Genomic DNA, 19623 nt, shown 5'->3' on the forward strand with positions numbered 1-19623 from the left:
ATTAGTTGCACAGAATAAAAATTTCTTCTCCACGATTGAAATATCCGTGCTAATGTACCTGCTCCTGATGTATTTTGTGTCCAAAACTGGGAAAAATAATAAATTACAGATTCCTGTATCCATGTGCTCCTATCAGCTCATCAAACATTTACTTCGTGAAAAAATTATATCCACGTTATATACTCGAAATTAGGGCAGGAGCACATGTAGAATAAATAGACGATTACAGTCGTATCTTTAGAATTAAGTTTTGACGCCTAAATAAAAAGATTAGCGCAAGGAACGAAATTGTGTGTCTAGCGCGTGAGAAATCGACGATGTATGACTGTTTAGCTATGAAACCGAGCAGTATTTTAGTTGATCTCTTTCTAAGAGATGGCGTTGCAATATGTTAGATAAGGACAGATGAATGCGTTTGAGTGAGACACAACGATATATAATAAGTATAAGAAATGAATGAAAAATGTCACTATTGTCGAATTTGTAATTTAAAAAAGTCTGTACAATCGACCTTGATTAACCTCGACCGTCACTCCAGCATCTCCTTAATATCTCAGATCACAAGGCAGAACGACGTTTTTTTTGCCAGATTCTTTTGTTTCATGCAAAAACGCGTCGAATAAACCTAAGGGTGGAGTCCCATGAAGCGTGTTTGCCGCGTATCGCGTAACCGCGTAACCAATCAATAATCAGTAAAACGCGAAACCACAACAGCGGATCGCTTCTGATTGGTTACACGGTTACGCGATACGCGGTAAATACACCTCATGGGACTCCAGCCTAAGAGTGGTCTCACAAAATTTTCCAATTTTAATAATTTATTCGATTATCCGCTCATATATACGCGATGGAAAGGTACTGGTTCCCCATGGGGCGTACTTTTCGAGTTGCGTAGATTACGAAAACCAATCGTAGATTACGAAAACCAATCGTAAATTCATTTAGCATTTCTATTAGAGTGTACAACAGAAATTCTAATCAGCAATTGGTTGCATTAGTTCCGCATTTCTCTAATTTCCGCGAAATACGCCTGTATTTTGACTGTGAATGCCGACTTTCAGAATGGCGTATTCTAGTAAATAAAAAATAACGTATTCTAGTAAATTACTAGAATACGCAGATTACGCCGCATGTGACGGCACCTAGAGTCCTAGGCTGGTATTCATAGTCGGTTCTTATTTTAAGACCGTCTTAAGTAATGTCTTAAATCGCTAATGCGGCTCTTTGATTGGTTCATGACATCTTAACACTGTACTTAAGATGGTCTAAAATATAAGATCCGACTATGAATACCGGCCCTAGATTTATCAGAGAGGCGCAACCGGCTTAAGTCAGTATGACAAAGGTGCTATGGAGATTATTAAACATGGCCGACATGCTATGAAACTGCCTTTAAACTATTAGCGTTTTCGGCCCGACCGGGTTTGCACCAACCTGGGTTGGATTAATGGCGTTTTGCGCTCTCCTATTGGTAGAGCGTGTGATATCAACCAATAGGAAAGATTAATCCAACCCAGGTTGGTGCAAACCCGATCGGGCCGAAAACGCTATATGTCAAACAAGATAAGACGTGTAGGATAATGTGAGATAGAATGTATAGGATAAAGGCTGCGGTCAAGTGGACCGCAGCCAAAATGAAATAGAAATATATTACTAGTACTATAAATGGCTGCCAAGTCACTCAATTGATTAGATTGCAACAACGAATCAGAATACATAACACCGGTTGCGCCTCTCTGATTAATCTAGGACTTTAACGGCACCCTGAGAGTCGAACATTAGCATGAAAAGACACCTTTATGGTGATTTTGTTACTTCATTTTTATATGTCCAACACGCATGCGCTAAAAAAGTGGCCCCCACTGCAAAGCAACCCTGGGCGTGCCTGAATTCAAATCCTTATCCAATCCTATCACTACGCAGTATTGTTTCTGATGGTCTCCAGAATTTTCACAGAGGTAAGAGCCATTAATTAATTAATCCTATCAACATTGCTTGAGGCTTGAACCTTCACATACATAGCATGTTGTAATGTTTATCATTCGGTAGATTCGATATTCCTGCTCTCGTTTTCTTTCTGGTATGAATATCTGTAGGTTGAGTGTACCGATAGAAAAGGTAAGAAAATTATTGCAGTACTTTTTATATACATTTTCTTTGTATGCACAATTTTTTTTGATATATGTATATATATGAGATTATGTCGATATTATTACAGCTCAGTGACTTCTTGTAGAGCAAAGTTCATAGCTACAGCTAGTCCATTAGCATCTTAAATTGCATAAGCATAAGGCATTACGTCTAAGAAGTTTTTTTCTTATCATCAAATCATCTAAGATGCAACAACAGACAGTAGAACAACTTGCCATACCACAACATGACCCAGCCAAGAATCCTATTTTTGCATCTACTAGTATGTCATTGCAAGAAGTAAATATGTATACAAGAATAACACCATCAGCTCCAACCTTAATTGACATATCTAGGAGAATATATTTTGAGTTGTATCTATATGACCTTAACGTGCGTAAAAAGATCTTACCCGAATATCTGGATTATTATAGTACTAGCTTATTATGGTTCAGATTTGTTTCACTTAAGATGAAACTCTTTCAACCTATCACACCTGAAGAACGAGAGTTGTTATTAATTTTACAACAATCTAGTTTTTCAATTCCTGAGCCAATACTATTACAACTTCAAGTATTTGGTTCAATACAAACAGTAACAGGAGAACATCTTTATCCATGGTTTCCAAAATTGCCTACTAGTCAAATTGGCGAATATGGTGGATTCTATGGACCTGTAACAACAGATAACCATAATCTGTATGAAGAGATACCTTGTTTAGGAGTACTGAGTGAAGCCGTAAGACAAAGTATAAGCGATACTCTACCTGGGCCATATGCATCATCTTTAAATACTGATGAATTAACCATGACTGAAAACCTATTAGGTTATCTATCATTAGGAATAAGGGCTGACGAAGCAAAAGACATTGCTTTTAATGCTGGAATTAAAGCTGATTCATTTCCTTGTTATCCTTATAATACTGGTGTGAATTTAAAGCTAATAATGTCTATTTCAAATGTTATAGCACAAACAAAAGTTTTCGAGTTATTTACAGTAAATTTCAATGACTTAGCTAAGGAGGGATCTATAATTCAAACAGTTATGGTACATCCAGTTCCACCAAAAATCCGTGGCCAACACGAGAAACATGGAAACCTTGAAGTAACATCCTTAATGGGTGATCAATTCTTACTTACTGCTGGAATTGTATTCTGCGCCCAACTATGGAAGAAAGGATCGACTAAAACGGGTGCAAAATCTTGGTCATGTGCTATTCCAGTTAACAGGACATGGATAACAAATAGAAATGAGAGAAGAAATCTTCTTCCTCTTCATTATCGACAAGAAGTTTTCAGATTGACACCTGAATTCGGTCAAAACTATCGGGCTCAGATAGTAAAAGTTTTTATGATGAAAAAAAGGAATGCGACACAACAGCATTAACTGTGCATCATCTAGCATTGAGAATATATATGATTTTTAAGTAAATTTTTATTAAGTAGCAATTTTTAAGAACTTCCGATACTTTTTTTCCGCAAACTGAAACAAGATTTTTTACGACTGATGAAAACGAAAAGGTCCGCGAATGACCGTTAGATTCGAGTTCTCGCAAGAAAGCAAATAATTTATAAAATGCTGATGAGAAAAAAGGAGTTTTCTTTTCGCGTTATATTTTTACATTCAAGCAAGAGGAAGAAATAAAAAGAAGAGAAGACAACTCACGTATTAACAATTAAAGAAAATCATTTTTTTTTAATAAGTCTCTCGTTCTCTTACAATTAGAACACAGTGGTAATATGTATGCACACTTCAATATTACTCCGATTATGCCGCATATCTGCCTTACATGAAAATATTGTAATTAGCTTTAGAGCAGATACAATAGTGCGGAAAAGTCGTGGCTAGTCCATGTCTAGTGCAGTCACAGACAATCGATAGCACTTTACTTAAAGTGAACATCCTCTATAAAAAAAAACAAAAGATCACCATCACCGAGAATAAGTTAAGACTATAGTAATTATGAATGGTGTTCGTTTTTCGCTATCTACACAGTCGTAGTATTATTATGTATGTATACTTCCATAGTTCTTTTTTTTATAACTATGACGAAATTATTTTAAAAGTGTCGCGAACGAGGACGATAAAGACGGTGTTTTTACTGAGATCAGAAAATGTCTTCGGTATCTTCCGTTCGACATTTAAAAAAAGGTTATCCTTTGAACGGTGTTACATATTCCGAAGTTATATTAATTTAACTAGATTTAGTACTTTGTTTATAAATAGTTCAATTGCTGTCGTAATAGCTTGCAAACTCTATGTATTACTTAGCGTCGAAAATACCTGTTTTTTTTTATTAGCGATTTGTAATATCTCCCGATACTTTTCTTTTCTAAAAACACAGAAGACATTAATAAAATAGCTATTACATCGTCTTGATAAAAAAAGACTATACAGTGTTTGAAAGCTATCGAATTATAGGAACCCCATTGATTATATTTACGAACTATAAGGGAGCAAATAATCGCCAAATTTACATTGTAATATTTAGGTATATGAAGTTATAAGTTTATACACATCGCAAGTAAAGTCCGAAATGCAAAAGATCTGTAATTGTATCAGTAACTAAATAAAAAAACTTTGTACCATTTGAAGAGTAATACACATATAGATTGCATATAAATGTATTTCCCTCAGCTAGATTGTGCTTGTCAAAATAAAATTATTCATAGCGCAGAAAAATATTATAACATATAATTGAAACTATATTATTACTCCGTATTAAAAAAAAAAAACGTTTATATTTGTACATATAAATATATATTTTTCATCACATTGCAGACTTTACCTATAATGTACATATCAAATAGATAAATTTAATTTATACAAGCTATATATTCGTGAGAGACGGTCAGTAAATTACATTCTTCTTTCGATGATTTTGTATACTTTCACGATCGATATTTGCTTTCGCTTTTACTTTTTAAAATTGGAGCATGTATTAATATAAATTAATTTTTTTCATGCGTATACAAATGTATACACATTGTAATTTCTTTTATTTTAACTAATCCTAGGAACATGCTCTAGTTGACATATCAAATTTGATGTAAAGCCTGCTGTACACGATGCATTTTTACCTGCCGAATTGAGTGGCTTCGCGTTTAATGTGTCTTAATCTTAAATTTAATCAAGAAACATTTGACTCATGTTTCTTGATTCCATCCGCGGTTTGATCTCATCCGCGCTCTACATATGTGGTTTTCTTCCGGAAAGGAAGTGAATTTCGATTGCTTTGTCCTCTGATTAAGATGGTTGTATCATACAGGGGCGGGCCTGTGGGGTGGGCAACTCGGGCAATCGCCCGAAGCGCCAGAGCATGAGGGCGCCGTTTGGTGGGGAAAAAAATTGCGATCTGTAGCAGGTATTTGAAAATGAATCGATAAGTGAAGGGGATATTAATGACATAGTAAAGCAATTTTCTAAGACTTTATAATTAATGTTTGCCTGATTACTCCCCATTTTTTTCGGTTTAGGTGATTCGTATCATATTTATCTATAGTCCTTTAGTTTTTGAGCAAATCTAAATACTAGGGGATGTATAGATACCGAGATTTCGGATTCGGGTCGGGTCGGAAATTTTTTTCGGGATCGGATCGGGATCCGAATGTTTGTAATGTTCGGGTACCTGTAAATTTCGGGTATCCGAATTTAAAATCGGGTCGGGCAGTGATCACAGATGTAGACTTTCTCTCTCTCTCTCTCTCTCTCTCTCTCTCTCTCTCTCTCTCTCTCTCTCTCTTGTGTACTTTTAAATTTAATTAATTAATTATACTATAATTTAAGTGTGTGGAAAACCTGATTGAAAAATTATGAAGAAACATCACATTTATGTCGTTAAAAAGTTTCTAGATCTATGATCGTTGCCCGACCCGATTTTAAATTCGGGTATCCGAAAATTATAAACATTCGGATCTCGATCCGATCTCGAAAAAAATTTTCGATCGAACCCGAGGCTCGGGTACCCGTAATTTCAAATACCCGCACATCCCTACGAAATACCATTTTTGCGCTATAATTGAAAATGTACTGTTGCTTTTGTCTAGCATAGGGAACGTATGTTAAAAGTATTATTCAATGCAATTATCTTTTTTGAACATGTCTGGTTACCTCCCTCCCTCCCCCTAAAAATTATGTACATGTATAGAAAATATTATCTTCAAATAGTAAAAGCTTCAAACAAATCTTAAGAAATCATTCTGATGCAACTATCCTAACAAACCGTACGGGTTTCGATCATTTTTATGTAATTTACTCGTTGTGTATTCACATTTACGGTTCTAAGAAATTCTTTGCTTAATATTGTTTGTGTAATTAAGTCACTACCTACGTTGCTGTTCCCTTCCTCCGCTAGACGCACGATCGCTAATGTCTACGATCACTAACGGGTGCATTCAGTACTATAATCGCTCACTGAGCGCTTAGTGAACTCTTGTACCTGTTTGGTCTATATTTTTAAATCTAATGGAATATGCCAATCAGACCGCTCAGTGAGCAGTCGTGCTTCTGGATGCACCCAATGTATGCGTAGGTGCTAAGTAGTGGCAGGGAATGACACTTTCTTCTAATTTTGTAATACTCATTTAGATTTTGTAGAACCATAATGACTTTGTGTACAGTTTCCATTCTGATTCAGCTGTATTGACTTCTGTCTGTTAAACAAAGGAGGTAGGAACCATAAAATTAAAAAGCAAGCCTGCGTGCGTTTAGAGCCTTGTTACTATGTTGAAAATCGCGCAGCTTGCTGGCAATACTAGCTTATCTGTTAGATCCATGATCAGGTGTAATTTTTCTTGCGTAGTTTTGACTAGCCTTCTGCACGGTAAGAGTTAATCAAGATACAGTTTTAATCACATGATTAAAGTATTCTTTAACACTAAAGCCCGTTTTCACAATATATGGTTACCTATAGATTAAAGGTTACCAACAGGTTCATCAATGAAATTCATTCATGAATTTCTTGGTTACCTTTAATCTTTAAGTACCAATATATAATACCATATATTGTGAAATCAGGCCTAAGTGTCATCTGCTTGAAAAAAGAGAAATATGACATTCATGATGTAAAAGAAAAAATAGAATAAAATTGCATTTTGATTGAATTTTTTCGAAGATTTACAGCAGTGGTCTAATTTATATATTCGAGCTGGGACCTTCTGTCAAGCGAAGTTAAATTCCAGCTGCTCGGTCAACACGAAACTCGGACTATTTGAAGCCAAGCCAGCAACACGGCCAGCAGTATTGCCAACATCGCTGCCAATACGGTAACATGCATTCAGTTAGAAACCCAGCAGGAAGAAATGTATCGTATGCTGCAAACTTAAGAGATGCATAGTGTATCAATATATACATCACGATTAATATACATTCCTTTCCATCATCTGACGGAGGAACTGATCTTGAATAGTATCATATTTAAATGCTAAAAATAAGCTATTACAAAGGTCATCTTCCTTTTAGTAAGACTGGATATTATTTTGGAATAAAATATTCTGCATATTTCGATCACACATGTATACACACACATACACACTGTTACTTTCGCAAATTCTATTTTATCAGTTAAAAATGGAAGAACTGATGTTAGATGAATCGAAACAGTTTGAATTTTATGTCCGCGACAATGCGCCGCATGCTCTCGGCCTCTGACAGCAACAGAGGCTGCGCAATCGCGCCGCGGGACCCGCCTCTTCCGATCACCGTTCCTCAACGCCGTCACTACCGCCACTTTCCTGCTGAGGCCTTGCGATTTGGTATGTGATGAGATATTCTGGATATGCCTGTTCGCCCCTGTAGACAACGTATTCGGGGAATACTAAACCGCCCTGCGATGGCCTGCCCATTACACTATGATGGCCGGGAGGGGCATGTGCCATTTTCATTGCCGAAAATTGTAGAAATGACTTGCCGAGCGTAACTCTACAGAGTAGTAAATGTCTAAAAAATTATAAACAGAAATGTTTTAATACAGAATGAAATTAGTACTTTTAAAAATAAAAGTAAAAAATAGAATAGAAAAGAACGCATCAATGATTTTAATGTATGTTAATGCTATGTATGTACGTGAAAGCTGCTATCGATAAACTTTTAATCTTTTAGAAACCTATCGTGAAAGTATACTTAATCTACCTCCTACAAATATTTAATTTTTTCTTCTGCTTACCTGTGACAAATGTAACAGCTTCGGTCTTTATGTGCGGGGCATCCGGTACCGCCACATATACCGTAGACATATTGATTGCTCTTGCTACTGTGTTCGGCGAAATATATGCCGGCGCCGAACATTCCACCGATATATGCGTGTCGTTCATCGAAACCTTTCTGAACGATAGCATTAATAAATGGACTTCCGTGGAACAACATTCTTTCGTTTGCCTGTGATACTGTCGAACTAGGAACACCCCTAGGTCCAGTACTAGGAGAAGCGGGAGCGGCAGCGCCAACTTCTTCAGCCACTTCTTGTCTTCTATGAGCATAACGCTCCCATAACTTGCGATTCTGAACTTTTTGTATCTGCATTAAATATTTTTAGTTACAAAACTATCAATAAAAACAATGTTGGTTGTTATATTATTTTTGATATATATTAAGTACATACTCTAACTATGTTGTATCGAGAGAAGATACCACCAGAATGGCCGTTATCTCTATGTTGCCTAATAGTACTTTGCATTTCCTCTTCAACTGCTAAGAATTCTTTGTCTTCTGCTAATAAGTCCACTAACAATGTCCCAGGATTTATGGAAGGTTGCCAAAGGGAACCTGCTGCTGTGTTTAGCAATTTATCCATGCCTTTAATTAGTTTATGCCTATAACCATAAGCCGACACTCCGACTTGCTTCAAATCCTCATGACCCATTTCTGCTAGTATATCCAAAGTGATTTGCTCGCGTTCGAATAGCTCAAGTAGATGCTCCAAACCGAGACTTTGCAGAAAACCAGCGACGGTCGTGATGGTACCGTTGTGTTCTTTACATACATCTTTGGACTCTTTCTCAGAGCATGGCTCGCTTGGCGGCATTGGACTAAGACACGATGTCGGGCGAGCCAATGGCACGCACAGAGTCATAGCTGCACCAGATGGCATAATAACTGTTTCTTGAGTGAGGGGCGGTGGCGGTGTTACAGGAACTGGAAAAAAATATAAATTATAACTAAGTATATTATTTATGTACGTGAACCTACAGTATTCTTTTGTGTTTTAAATGCCTCTAATTAGTCTATAATTTAATTTAATTATGGAAAGTTTTAAAATAGTTTATGATTATAAAAACAAGTCTTACCGGATACGATACTAGGTGGCCTACTGCTAATAGAATTGCCACCAGCACTATTCACCATGTTGCCCGATGGAACTGTTGGAACGATTTGCTGAGAAGCCATAGCATCTTGTAATAAACATCTTACATCGTCCGCGCTGGCCAAATCTACTGGAGTCTGACCTTCCTGATTTTTCAGGAAGGGATCAGCGCCATGAGCAAGCAAAAGAGCACACAACTGCGTTCGACCTTTTTGTGCAGCTTCATGAAGTGGCGTGAATCCCCATTTGTCAGTCGCATTCACCACAGTATTGTACTTAATGAGCAAGGCTGCAATATCCAAATGACCGTAACTCGACGCATTATGTAAAGGAATAAGGCCACCTTTATCTTGCGCATTTACATCAGCACCACGTTCAAGCAAGAATTCAGCCACTTCCAGGTTATTGTATCCCGCTGTGTTAAGAAAAGCACAATCTATGTATAAATACAAAGCCTTGCTATTTCTATATATAAATGTACAAGATCTCTCTATTTTATTTCTAAAAGCTCAAATTAAAATCATAATATATAATACATTTTATAAATCTCTGTGGAAAAATAAAATAAAAATAATAAAAAAATATGAAAGTTATTTAAACATATTTTTTTAATAGAAAAGAGATTATATTAACGCTTATATATTTAGAAGTGATATATTACCAGCTAAATGTAATGGAGTACTATTGCGTCCTTGTGCATCCCGACAATTAATGTTGTCTTGTGTGACCAGTCGTTGAACTCTGGCTAAATTACCCTTCTTCGCTGCATCCAAAAGTGCGCTATTTCCACGTAAAAGATCCGCTACATCCTGGTCACCATCTCTCACCAAGTCTAACGGTGTCGCGCCGTCTCTGTTCTTTTTAGTAGCATCCGCTCCGTGTCTCAACAATAATCGAACTATTTCATATTTGCCTTTGGCGGCAGCTTCGTGGAGCGGCGTAAATTTCCACAGATCGGCAACATTCACGGACGCCCCGTGTTTTACCAATAATTCTGTGACCTCGTAGTGGCCGTAAGAACAAGCGTTGTGGAGAGGAACCAACCCACTACATCAAAATGAATATAATATACAATATTATTGCACATAAAGATGAATACCAAACTATAGAATACAGTAAAGAGAAATTAAAAATGCTATGTAAATGTTAAAGCATGTTCAATGGATAATTAAAGTCATATTGCATTAATATTGAATTAATTACCCTTTGTCTTTGGCATGCACGTCAGCGCCATGTGCTAATAGATACTCTACAACCGGCACTCTATTAAAACCCGCTGCAAAATGCAGTGGAGTTGAGTGTCTGCCATCCAAATCGCGACAATTTACAGCATGTGGATTGGCCTGCAAGACTCTTTCTACAGCAGCAAGATCGCCTGATTTGCTCGCCTCTAAGAGTTGTGCTTCCACATCATCGGTTCCATTCGGTGGATCTACATAATTAAACATAAAGATAAAAATGTTCCCTAAAATAAATTGCGAAATCAGATTAAGGGGCCTGTTACTCTTAACGACTGTAGCGTTACAATATCGTTACGCAGCTCTTTCTCTCTTTTACAATGTAAAGAACAAAATTTGCACAATACACTGTAACGCTATAGTCACAGTCGTTAAAAGTTACAAAATAGGCTCCTTCTTATGTAACTTACCTTGCAATATTTTCAATACGTTCTCGGCAGAAATTTGTGCCGCAGTATACCCTTGAAGGGATACTATCGAAGGGTCGATATTATACGACAAGAGTATTCTGCAAGCTTGTACGTTATCCTCTCTAGCACACCTAGTAAGGAAATAATTAATTGACGTATTATGAACTAATAATATAAAAATTAGCTCACTCATTTCTTACGATGACGAGTGGTTTTCCAGAACAAAGATACCTGTGCAGCGCGGTTTGTCCTAAGCCGTCTAGCGCGTTGACTTTTGCATTATGCCGCAACAATATGTCCATTGCATCGTAATGCGAATGATCGGTTGCTACATGAAGCGGCGTAAGAAAGTCTTTATTTTTCTCATTCATGGCAGCATTCTTTCGAATCAAGGCCTCGATAACTTGCTTTCGCTTTGGATACGGTGACGCTACTGCGCAATGCATCGGTGTATCACCGGTATAAGGATGTTTGAAATTAACGATCTCTTGCGACAGATACTTTTTAAGCTTAGTAAGGTCTGCCTGCCTGCAGGCGTCCAATAGGCAATGACCCTTGTATTCATCTGTAAGTCATACATCAGACATTGATTGTAAAATATGCATAATGATTAAAATATTTATGAATGACAAGAATAGAAAGTACAATCCACTCATACATAGAACTTACACGCTAATCTTTCTTGTAATTCGAGGGTCGGTGCTACGTCAATGGCGCTTTTACTATGGCAGTTTAATTGCGTCGGATCCGCGCCTTCGCTCAACAACAAGGAACAGACCTCTGCTCTGGACTTACTCGCAGCTTCGTGCAATGGAGTGAATGTCCAGAGGTCACTGGCATTAACAGCGGCACCGTGTTTCAGGAGCGCCTCGGTTACTTCAAAATGACCATACGAACAGGCGTTATGAAGCGGCACGAGACCTCTATAAAATCAATTAGGATTTTAATGGATCTTACTTACAATTAATCAGATTTTGATATATCAGATCTTAGTCAAATTTTGATATATTTAAATTTAATGATAAAAACACAGTAAATACAATAGAAATAAAAAGGAAAACAAATAAAGAAAAATATAAATAGAATGAAACAAGAAAAGATTTTTCTTATTGTAAATTAATATTAAATTATATACTGATTTATAAGTTACATATACCAACCCTTTATCCTTAGCATGGACATCTGCACCATTCTGAAGAAGAATCTGTACAACTCTAGATCTATTATAACCAGCCGCCAAGTGTAAAGGCGTAGATCTTCTTCCGTCACTGGCGTGACAATTGACATTAAGAGGATTTAGTAGCTGCAATAATCGTTCCTCGTTTCCAGATCTAGCCGCTTCTAAGAGTTCATCTTTCCTATATTCTCCTGTTAGTACCGGTTTTGTAGAGACATCTGCTACTTCTAATGCAGTCTTTCCTTCTGTATTCCTAATGTTTACATCTGCTCCATGCTGTAGCAGAGTAATACATACGTCTATTTTACCCTGTCAAGTACAAATGAAGATGAAAAAGTTAGACACCATTTCCATCTTCAGCCTTTAGTACTAATGATAAAATCACGTAAGTATAAGTGCTACAAAATAAGCACCTTGATCGCTGCCTCATGCAATGGCGTGAAGTTCCAATTATCTCTTGTATTTGGACTTGCTCCTGCTTCTAATAATAATCTTACAACATCACAATGTCCAAAGGAACAAGCATTGTGTAATGGATGTAGACCACCATCGTCGCGTGCTTGGATCGATGCACCAGCAGATAGAAGAAATTCTACAACGTCCTTTCTACCATATCCTATAAAATAATATACATTTTATATAATTACATGTATAAAAACCTATCTGAAAAATCGATAAAGTACATAATGAGATAAGGATAATGAAAAATGATTCATATATACTTATGAACAATTAAATCACATAAATAATCATACCTATCCAATTTATTAAGTTTTAATAAATTATAGTTTCTATTTATTTGAAAATCATAAAGTCATTCCTGTATTTTTTGCTATACATATATACACATACAAATATATTGAATTAAACATTCATAGCATTAATATAATTATTTTTGTTAAAAATTATTTTTTTAAATTTTATTAATAATTATTTTATTAATAATCACTTGTTAGTAATTACTTTGTTAAAAAGATTTAAACTAATTATTCAATACAATTACATATTCAAGATAAAACTTTATTTTTCAACAGTTACATATTCACAATAATCCTGACAATATTATACAGCATACAAAATGCCAATTAAAAAAAATATATAAAAATTTGTGCTCATAAATGGGAGTTTTTAACGTGAAAAATCTGTAGTAAAGAATTGCTTTCAATAACCTATTTAAAATTTTTTTATTTTTCTTTATTTTCATGGAAAAATTTCCACAGACATCCTCATCCAAGACTCTGCCAAGCACATTCTCAATAACCATGTGTTGATGACAAGGAAGCCATCGCACATGATTACTACTTGACAGCTCCGCTCAAGTTGCGATCAGCTGAACATGACTCGCTAGCTCATTAACCTCCCTCGACCATCAGCGTCCACGTGTTTACAAGGAGTTTCGAAGTTTACAACATCCGGAGATGCAATCTAGGGAGTAACTCTCAAACGAACAGAGCGGAGATGAGGAACGGGTTCGAAATATGACTCACCAGCTGCAAAGTGCAGGGGGGTGGACTTGCGTCCGGCAGTGTCGCGGGCGTTGACCGTCTTCGGGTTGACCAACGCCTTCACCTTGGCGAGATCGCCGGTCTTGCAGGCTTCAAAGAGTTCACGTAGCGGATCGCCGCCACTGCCTCCGCCACCGCCGCCGCCCGATCCTGGCAGCGAGTCCGCCGCATTCGACAGCGTCGATCTGCGTCCTGCCATTTCCTCACACCGCCATTTTCACGCTATCGCGCCGTCCGACGACAGACCAGATAGATCAGACAAACCCCGCGACGTAGTTGCGACGGACAGGCAGAGGCACATCTCACCAGCGGATGTCCGACTGTACACGGCACGCACGCCACAACGGAGCCACGGACGGACGGCCCAGAGGATAGACAGACGGGTGGATAGACGGGCGCGGGGTCGCGGGCGGGCGGATGAACGGATGGCGATGGGTTGCTAGGGAAGCGATTCCCGCAGCAGCGACGTTCAGCGTTTCCGCGACGTAACCGTCCGATCAACGGCGACCGGGCGTCGGACGACGTTGTCTTTCGAGGATTCGCTTCGCAACCGTAAGCAAATTCTCGGCAATTGTCAGGTGGAGCTCGTACTTGGTAATTGTAGAGCGTTGACATTATCGACCGAAGGCCTGTTCTTTTTAGCTGGTTCTCTTTGCACCAGTTCATCTTTCTTCTTCTCCTTTCCTTCTGAAGAGAAAAGGAAGAAAGATAAATTGGTGCAAAAGTTCAGCTAAAAAGAACAGGCCTCGGGATTCTCGATGATTTTCCATTGTTGGTAATGTAATTGGCTGCAGAACAACAGCTGCGTGAACGCTCGCAGCTATTGACATATTCTTTTAGATCTAAAAGTTTGATTGGATGATTTAGAAGAATATACAGTAACAGCGAGCGCTCGTTCATCTGTTGAGTCTACTGAACGCAATCAATAGGTTTGTTCGTATTGTTTGAAAATTGTTCACATTTAAAATGAGATAAATATATATTTGGGCGTTGAAGAGAGACAAAGCGAAAATACTAAGTATAAAAGACGCAAGCAACGTGAACAGACGTAATGATAATAAATTCGATTGGATACTTTCAGTTGCACTCATCAACCGTGCTCCAAATTTACTGCCAGCACTGAAAATGCTATAATTTACGTCACGTGTACTATAGATTTTCAGTACTGGTAGTCAATTTTGGAACACAGCCATAGTTCACACTTAAGCGGTGCACATTAAAGCCGTCGTACAAAAATTGATGTTAAAATATGTACTTAATATAAATATAGAAACCGGCTAAATCCTCAGCACACTTTATTTTGCAGTCAGATAAAATATGTATTTTATAATTCAAAATATTTACATTTCACTTTTATACTCGAATTAATCAGTGTACAACGGTTTTAATGTGCACCAGTGCGTTCCAACCCAATTTGCTGTAAAGGATGTATTCGGTGTATTTGGATGTTTTTAGACTTTCAGCGTGTCTATTCTTAGGCTGAAATCAGGCTATGCATTGAAGATTGAGATTAGAGATTAAATATTGAAATTTCATTTCAACGAGGACAAAGAAATTTTGATTCCTTTTGTTCTGATTGGTCAAACATCAATCTTTCAGTCTTCAATCTCATTCTTCATTCTTCATTCAGTCTGATTCTGGCCTAACTTTATGTATAATGAATGATAAATACAGAATCATGATTATAAGTGCTTGATACTTAATTAATTCTGTCAATGTGAAATTAACTTTAATCTCAGTTTAAGGCGATGCTAAACCGATTACCGAACTTGATTGAGGTCGATAGTACAGACTTTTTTAATTCCAAATTCGATAATAGTGGTGACATCTTTGATTCGGTTCTTATACTATGGATGTGATCCACTTAATGCTGCAAATACTTTCTTGATCAATCAAAAGAAAGAATTTTACGAATTGACCAATCAAAGAATGCTTCAAAGCATTTGCAGCGTGAAGTGGATCGCACCCTATATTATATAATATATATATTATTCTATTATTTTAATATCTTCCTCAAACGCATACATCTGTCCTTATCTAACATATGCTAGCATCATCTATTGCAAGACCGCGCAACTACTACTACACGAAATTTCGGCTCTGTTGACAGTCCCAGTCTTCGCAAAGCACCTCTATACACGTATTTTCCATTCGGTGACGATACTTTTTTTCTAGACTTTCAATCTTAGTTCTACAGACTCGGTATTATTCGTTCCAATAATGTGATCTCAGCTGCACGCTTATTTTCAAGATATGGACTCTAAAACTCTTATATCAAGCAAATATATATCTGAGGTGACAGCTGTACGAGCCAAAAGTAAATGAGTTTTTTAATTTTTTTTCGATTTTCTCATGAAATCCAGTACAGCTGAGGTCTTGTTTGTGCGTACTTTAATTTATGTAATAATACTTTTGCAGTCCGTAAATCCAATTTGGAGATTTTTCACTAAATGGAAATGTAGGTAAAATAGGATGCTTTAGCATCGCCTTAATTTCCTGTTTATGTTTTTCTAATTTTTTGAATTAGCGATCTAACCGAATGCAGCCGGAGTTCCGTCAACGTCAGTGACTGCGTTCAGCAGATTCAACAGTTGAGTGAGCGCTCGCTGCTATTGATGTATTCTTTTAGATTCAAAATCTGGTTGGACGATCTAAAAGAATACACCAATAACAGCGAACGTTCACTCAGCTGTTGAGTTTGCTGAACGCAGCCAGTGCCGTTACGTTGGCCATTCTGCACCGATCTAATTCATAATTGTAAAGTTCAAAATTGTCACAACGGCGAGCCCGCCAGTTAATTTGTGTGCTTGACAGTTGATTGTCTTGTAATTTTTATAAAGAACAGACGTTACTCACAACTCCGAAAATTATTGTGCGATAACGCGTCGCGTTGCTCCTATTCGGCGTCGTTCCGAGACATAGGTACGTAATCGAGGGTGTAATCAACGTAATCGGCGTAGATAACAGAGAATAATGGAGTCCGACGACGAGGATATATTCGCTATTAGCGACGAGGATATGATCTTGCCGGCGCAAATCGAGCCGGTGAATCCTATCGAAGAGCATTTATTGAAGCAGCTCACCGACATCGAGGATAGGATCAACGTCGCGACGAGTGAAATCGTCGAGACAAAGACAACCATTGCGTGCGTTTTGAACGCCCTGGAATGGCGCGCACTTCACGGGGAGAATGCGAGTTCGAGCTCGGACAACGAGGTAATTCCATGATTTTACCTAGATCTGTTCGTGTTGCTTGAATTCTCAAAAATTTCTGTAGTTAAAATGAGATAAACACATATTTGAGTGTTAAGGAGAAAGAAAGCGAAAATACTAAGTACAAAAAGTATATTTATTTACAACATATACGTGCAGTACGATGCAGTAGACTTTGCTGAATCGGTTTGAATGTTTTCAACTCGTCTATTCTTGTCTTACGTCTAATAAAAACAGAACGATGATTATAAGCGCTTAAGGAGGTTGTAAGGGCATAAAACACATATATTAATATTTTCGCTTTAAACAAACCACATACATGTGAAAGTTGTGTTCATAACATTCTGGTTTTATTGAGCAACACATTTTTATAGGTTATTTATTTTATTTGTTATTAGTTTTATTGTTATAAACAAAAATTGTTAAAATAATAAGAAAAATCTAAATGTTTTTATATAAATAGATTAAGTACTAAACATGACTTATGCAAAGTTTCATTGAGATTCACCATTAGTTTATAACAAATAACAAATTTTATTTATTTACTAAACAATTAATGTCTGCATCTCAAGATAACTTTACAAAAATATTGTTGAATTCCTAGAGTATTTATATTAAAAAATTGAGATTTTTATCATATTATTTTATAATACATTTTCATATATTTATATTAGAGTACAAATTTAAAAAATATAACTACTTATTTAAATAACTTTTGATCCAGATGGTCAATTGTTTCTATTTTTTTTGTATTATTATTAAATAAAATTTAGAATAGTCTGTAATTTTTTCAAGTAGTTCTTAACATATTGCATTTGTCTTACAACCTCCTTAAAGCACGCGAGAGATCAAACCGCAGCTTCTACATTAGATTAGAGTTTGGCCACGAGAAATTTCGTCAAAACGAGAGTGAGAAAGAAGTTCATATATATATACTGTTGCTTTTATCATTATAATTTATTGAAATTAATGAAAACGACGAGCCAATAAAAAATTTTTCATCTCATGGTCAGACTCTGTCATGGGGTTTCTAATATCTTAACAAAATTACCTTTTTAAAAAAAGGTAAAAAAAGGTGCCGAGTGTGCATGTACCTTCCAAAAAACTGTACTTTACATAAACTAAAAAAAAAACCGTTACATAAATAATATAGTTCAAGTGGTAATATATATTGTTAATTTTTTATTATAAATTACCCCTCAGTAGTACGTATGCATGTATTAAAAAAGAAATGAAATCAAATCTTTAAATTACGCCAATTGCAAAACGAATATATAATTTCTTGCAACATATAACATATACTATTGTATTTTTTAAATTGCGAAAAGAACATATATTTTATTGCAACATATAACATTTAATTAACGAGACAAAATGATACGTACCTTGCTACGTTGATACGTTTTTAATATGTTATGGTATAAATAACAAGATTAAGGCTAATGAGAGTCAGCGTGGGAATAGGTGCGCATAGGTATTAATCCATGTAAAATACTTCAATTTGATAGATGATGTGCAGCTTTATTCCGAAATCTAGAACGTTTTCACTCTCTTTGGATTCATCATCAGTAAGTTATATATAATCAACAAAATGTTCGTTAGAACCATTCTAGACTCCGAATTGTCAACTGTTAATTAATTAAGTGTTTGTAGCAGGATTAATTTATTAATTATAGAATTTATTTTTGCCAAAGTCATTCATGACATGGTTGACGTTTGTTTAGTGTTTGAGATTCCGCTTCAGTCTTGGGAACCTGATAGTGACTCATCAAGATTGTTTAACCAACATTGATTATGTATAACTTGCTGCTGATGACTACAAAGAGAGTGGAAACATTCAAGATTTCGAAATAAAGCTGCACTATCTAACAAATTGAAGTATTTTACATAAATTACCTATGCGCACCTGTTTCCGTGCTGACTTTCATTAACCTTAATCTTATTGTTATTTATTATTTTAAAGTTTGAGAGTCCGATTTAAATTATATTTTTTGTTATGTTATAGTATGTTGAAATTCATAACTTTGCTAATTTTAATTCTTTGTGGTTTTGAGCTGGACTCAACATTATACTGAAAAAAAAAAAAATTTAATAAATATTTGTTGAAGTTCTAAGTAAATACGAACAGAGACATTGTTATTATTACTAAATGTAAATATATGTTTATTTTTTCCAAGAATCTTTAATTTTATTTAATTATCATTTTTTTAATAAATGTTTATTTACTGTAAGTAAATGTTTATAAGTAATATGTATTATGATTTAGTTAATTTTTGCGATAGTCTCTCGCGTAGTTCCCTACGTATTTTCGATTTATGCCTGTTTCTACCAATGCAGTTTAATTTTAATCTCGGTACAACTAATTCTTCATCTTTTTCTAGTTTTAAAAATAAGAAAAAGATGAAGAGTAAGTTGAGAGAGAGAACCGAGATTAAAGTTAATGCACATTGGTAGAAACGGGCATTAGTGCATTATTATAATCGGCAAACTATATTTTCGGAACTTTTACTCCAAAATTTTGTACAATGAAAATTTATATAAATTAAAAATGAACTTAAATGTTTGATCTTTGCAAGAAATAATTTAAATTTTTCTCTTAATGGTTTTGCCTCTGTTTATATTCCTTTTTATTTAAAAAAAAAAATAAAAA

At 36.0% G+C, this 19623-nt stretch overlaps 3 protein-coding genes across 7 annotated transcripts in view; 2 read left to right on the top strand and 1 right to left on the bottom strand.

The window, feature by feature from the left end:
- Nucleotides 1-2079: 2079 nt before the first annotated feature.
- Nucleotides 2080-3516, top strand: LOC108770342 (uncharacterized). Its single transcript, XM_018521890.1, has 2 exons — nucleotides 2080-2118; nucleotides 2219-3516. Exon 2 carries the CDS (start codon nucleotides 2338-2340, stop codon nucleotides 3514-3516), a length of 1179 nt encoding a protein of 392 aa, XP_018377392.1. The 5' UTR covers nucleotides 2080-2118; nucleotides 2219-2337.
- A 4228-nt stretch (nucleotides 3517-7744) lies between these two features.
- Tnks (tankyrase) lies at nucleotides 7745-13978 on the bottom strand. Of its 3 annotated transcripts, none has more exons than XM_018521907.1 (12): nucleotides 13743-13978; nucleotides 12669-12871; nucleotides 12239-12531; nucleotides 11748-12001; nucleotides 11310-11643; nucleotides 11079-11209; nucleotides 10634-10862; nucleotides 10092-10477; nucleotides 9414-9845; nucleotides 8729-9261; nucleotides 8294-8643; nucleotides 7745-8067 (listed from the first exon to the last, which is right to left on the bottom strand). In XM_018521907.1, exons 1-12 carry the CDS (start codon nucleotides 13957-13959, stop codon nucleotides 7827-7829), a joined length of 3603 nt encoding a protein of 1200 aa, XP_018377409.1. In that variant the 5' UTR covers nucleotides 13960-13978; the 3' UTR covers nucleotides 7745-7826. The 3 variants fall into 3 exon arrangements, with proteins under 3 accessions (XP_018377409.1, XP_018377408.1, XP_018377407.1); XM_018521906.1 differs by having other exon boundaries at nucleotides 11079-11200; nucleotides 12239-12564; XM_018521905.1 differs by having other exon boundaries at nucleotides 12239-12564.
- Nucleotides 13979-14253: 275 nt separating this feature from the next.
- Nucleotides 14254-19623, top strand: part of LOC108770349 (uncharacterized) — a 30851-nt gene continuing 25481 nt past the window's right edge. The window contains exons 1-2 of one of the 3 annotated variants that reach the window (XM_018521910.1): nucleotides 14254-14312; nucleotides 16721-16976. In XM_018521910.1, coding sequence (XP_018377412.1) covers nucleotides 16734-16976 — 243 coding nt within the window. In that variant the 5' untranslated portion in view covers nucleotides 14254-14312; nucleotides 16721-16733. Of the gene's footprint in view, nucleotides 14339-16468; nucleotides 16977-19623 lie in introns of those variants that run through there. The other 2 variants (XM_018521909.1, XM_018521908.1) reach the window with 2 other exon arrangements.

Source organism: Trachymyrmex cornetzi, unplaced genomic scaffold (assembly GCF_001594075.2).
Source record: "Trachymyrmex cornetzi isolate Tcor2-1 unplaced genomic scaffold, Tcor1.1 scaffold125, whole genome shotgun sequence".
In the NCBI taxonomy this organism is placed as follows: Eukaryota; Metazoa; Arthropoda; class Insecta; order Hymenoptera; family Formicidae; genus Trachymyrmex; species Trachymyrmex cornetzi.

Bases quoted from the DNA above. Each gene is read 5' to 3' on its own strand.
- LOC108770342 (XM_018521890.1), top strand. From the start codon at position 2,338: ATGCAACAACAGACAGTAGAACAACTTGCCATACCACAACATGACCCA.
- Tnks (XM_018521905.1), bottom strand. From the start codon at position 13,959: ATGGCAGGACGCAGATCGACGCTGTCGAATGCGGCGGACTCGCTGCCA. The intron at 12,872-13,742 runs GTGAGTCATATT...ATTATTTTATAG, and splicing joins CCCCCTGCACTTTGCAGCTG to GATATGGTAGAAAGGACGTT. The intron at 9,262-9,413 runs GTAAGACTTGTT...ATTTTTTTCCAG, and splicing joins GCCACCTAGTATCGTATCCG to TTCCTGTAACACCGCCACCG.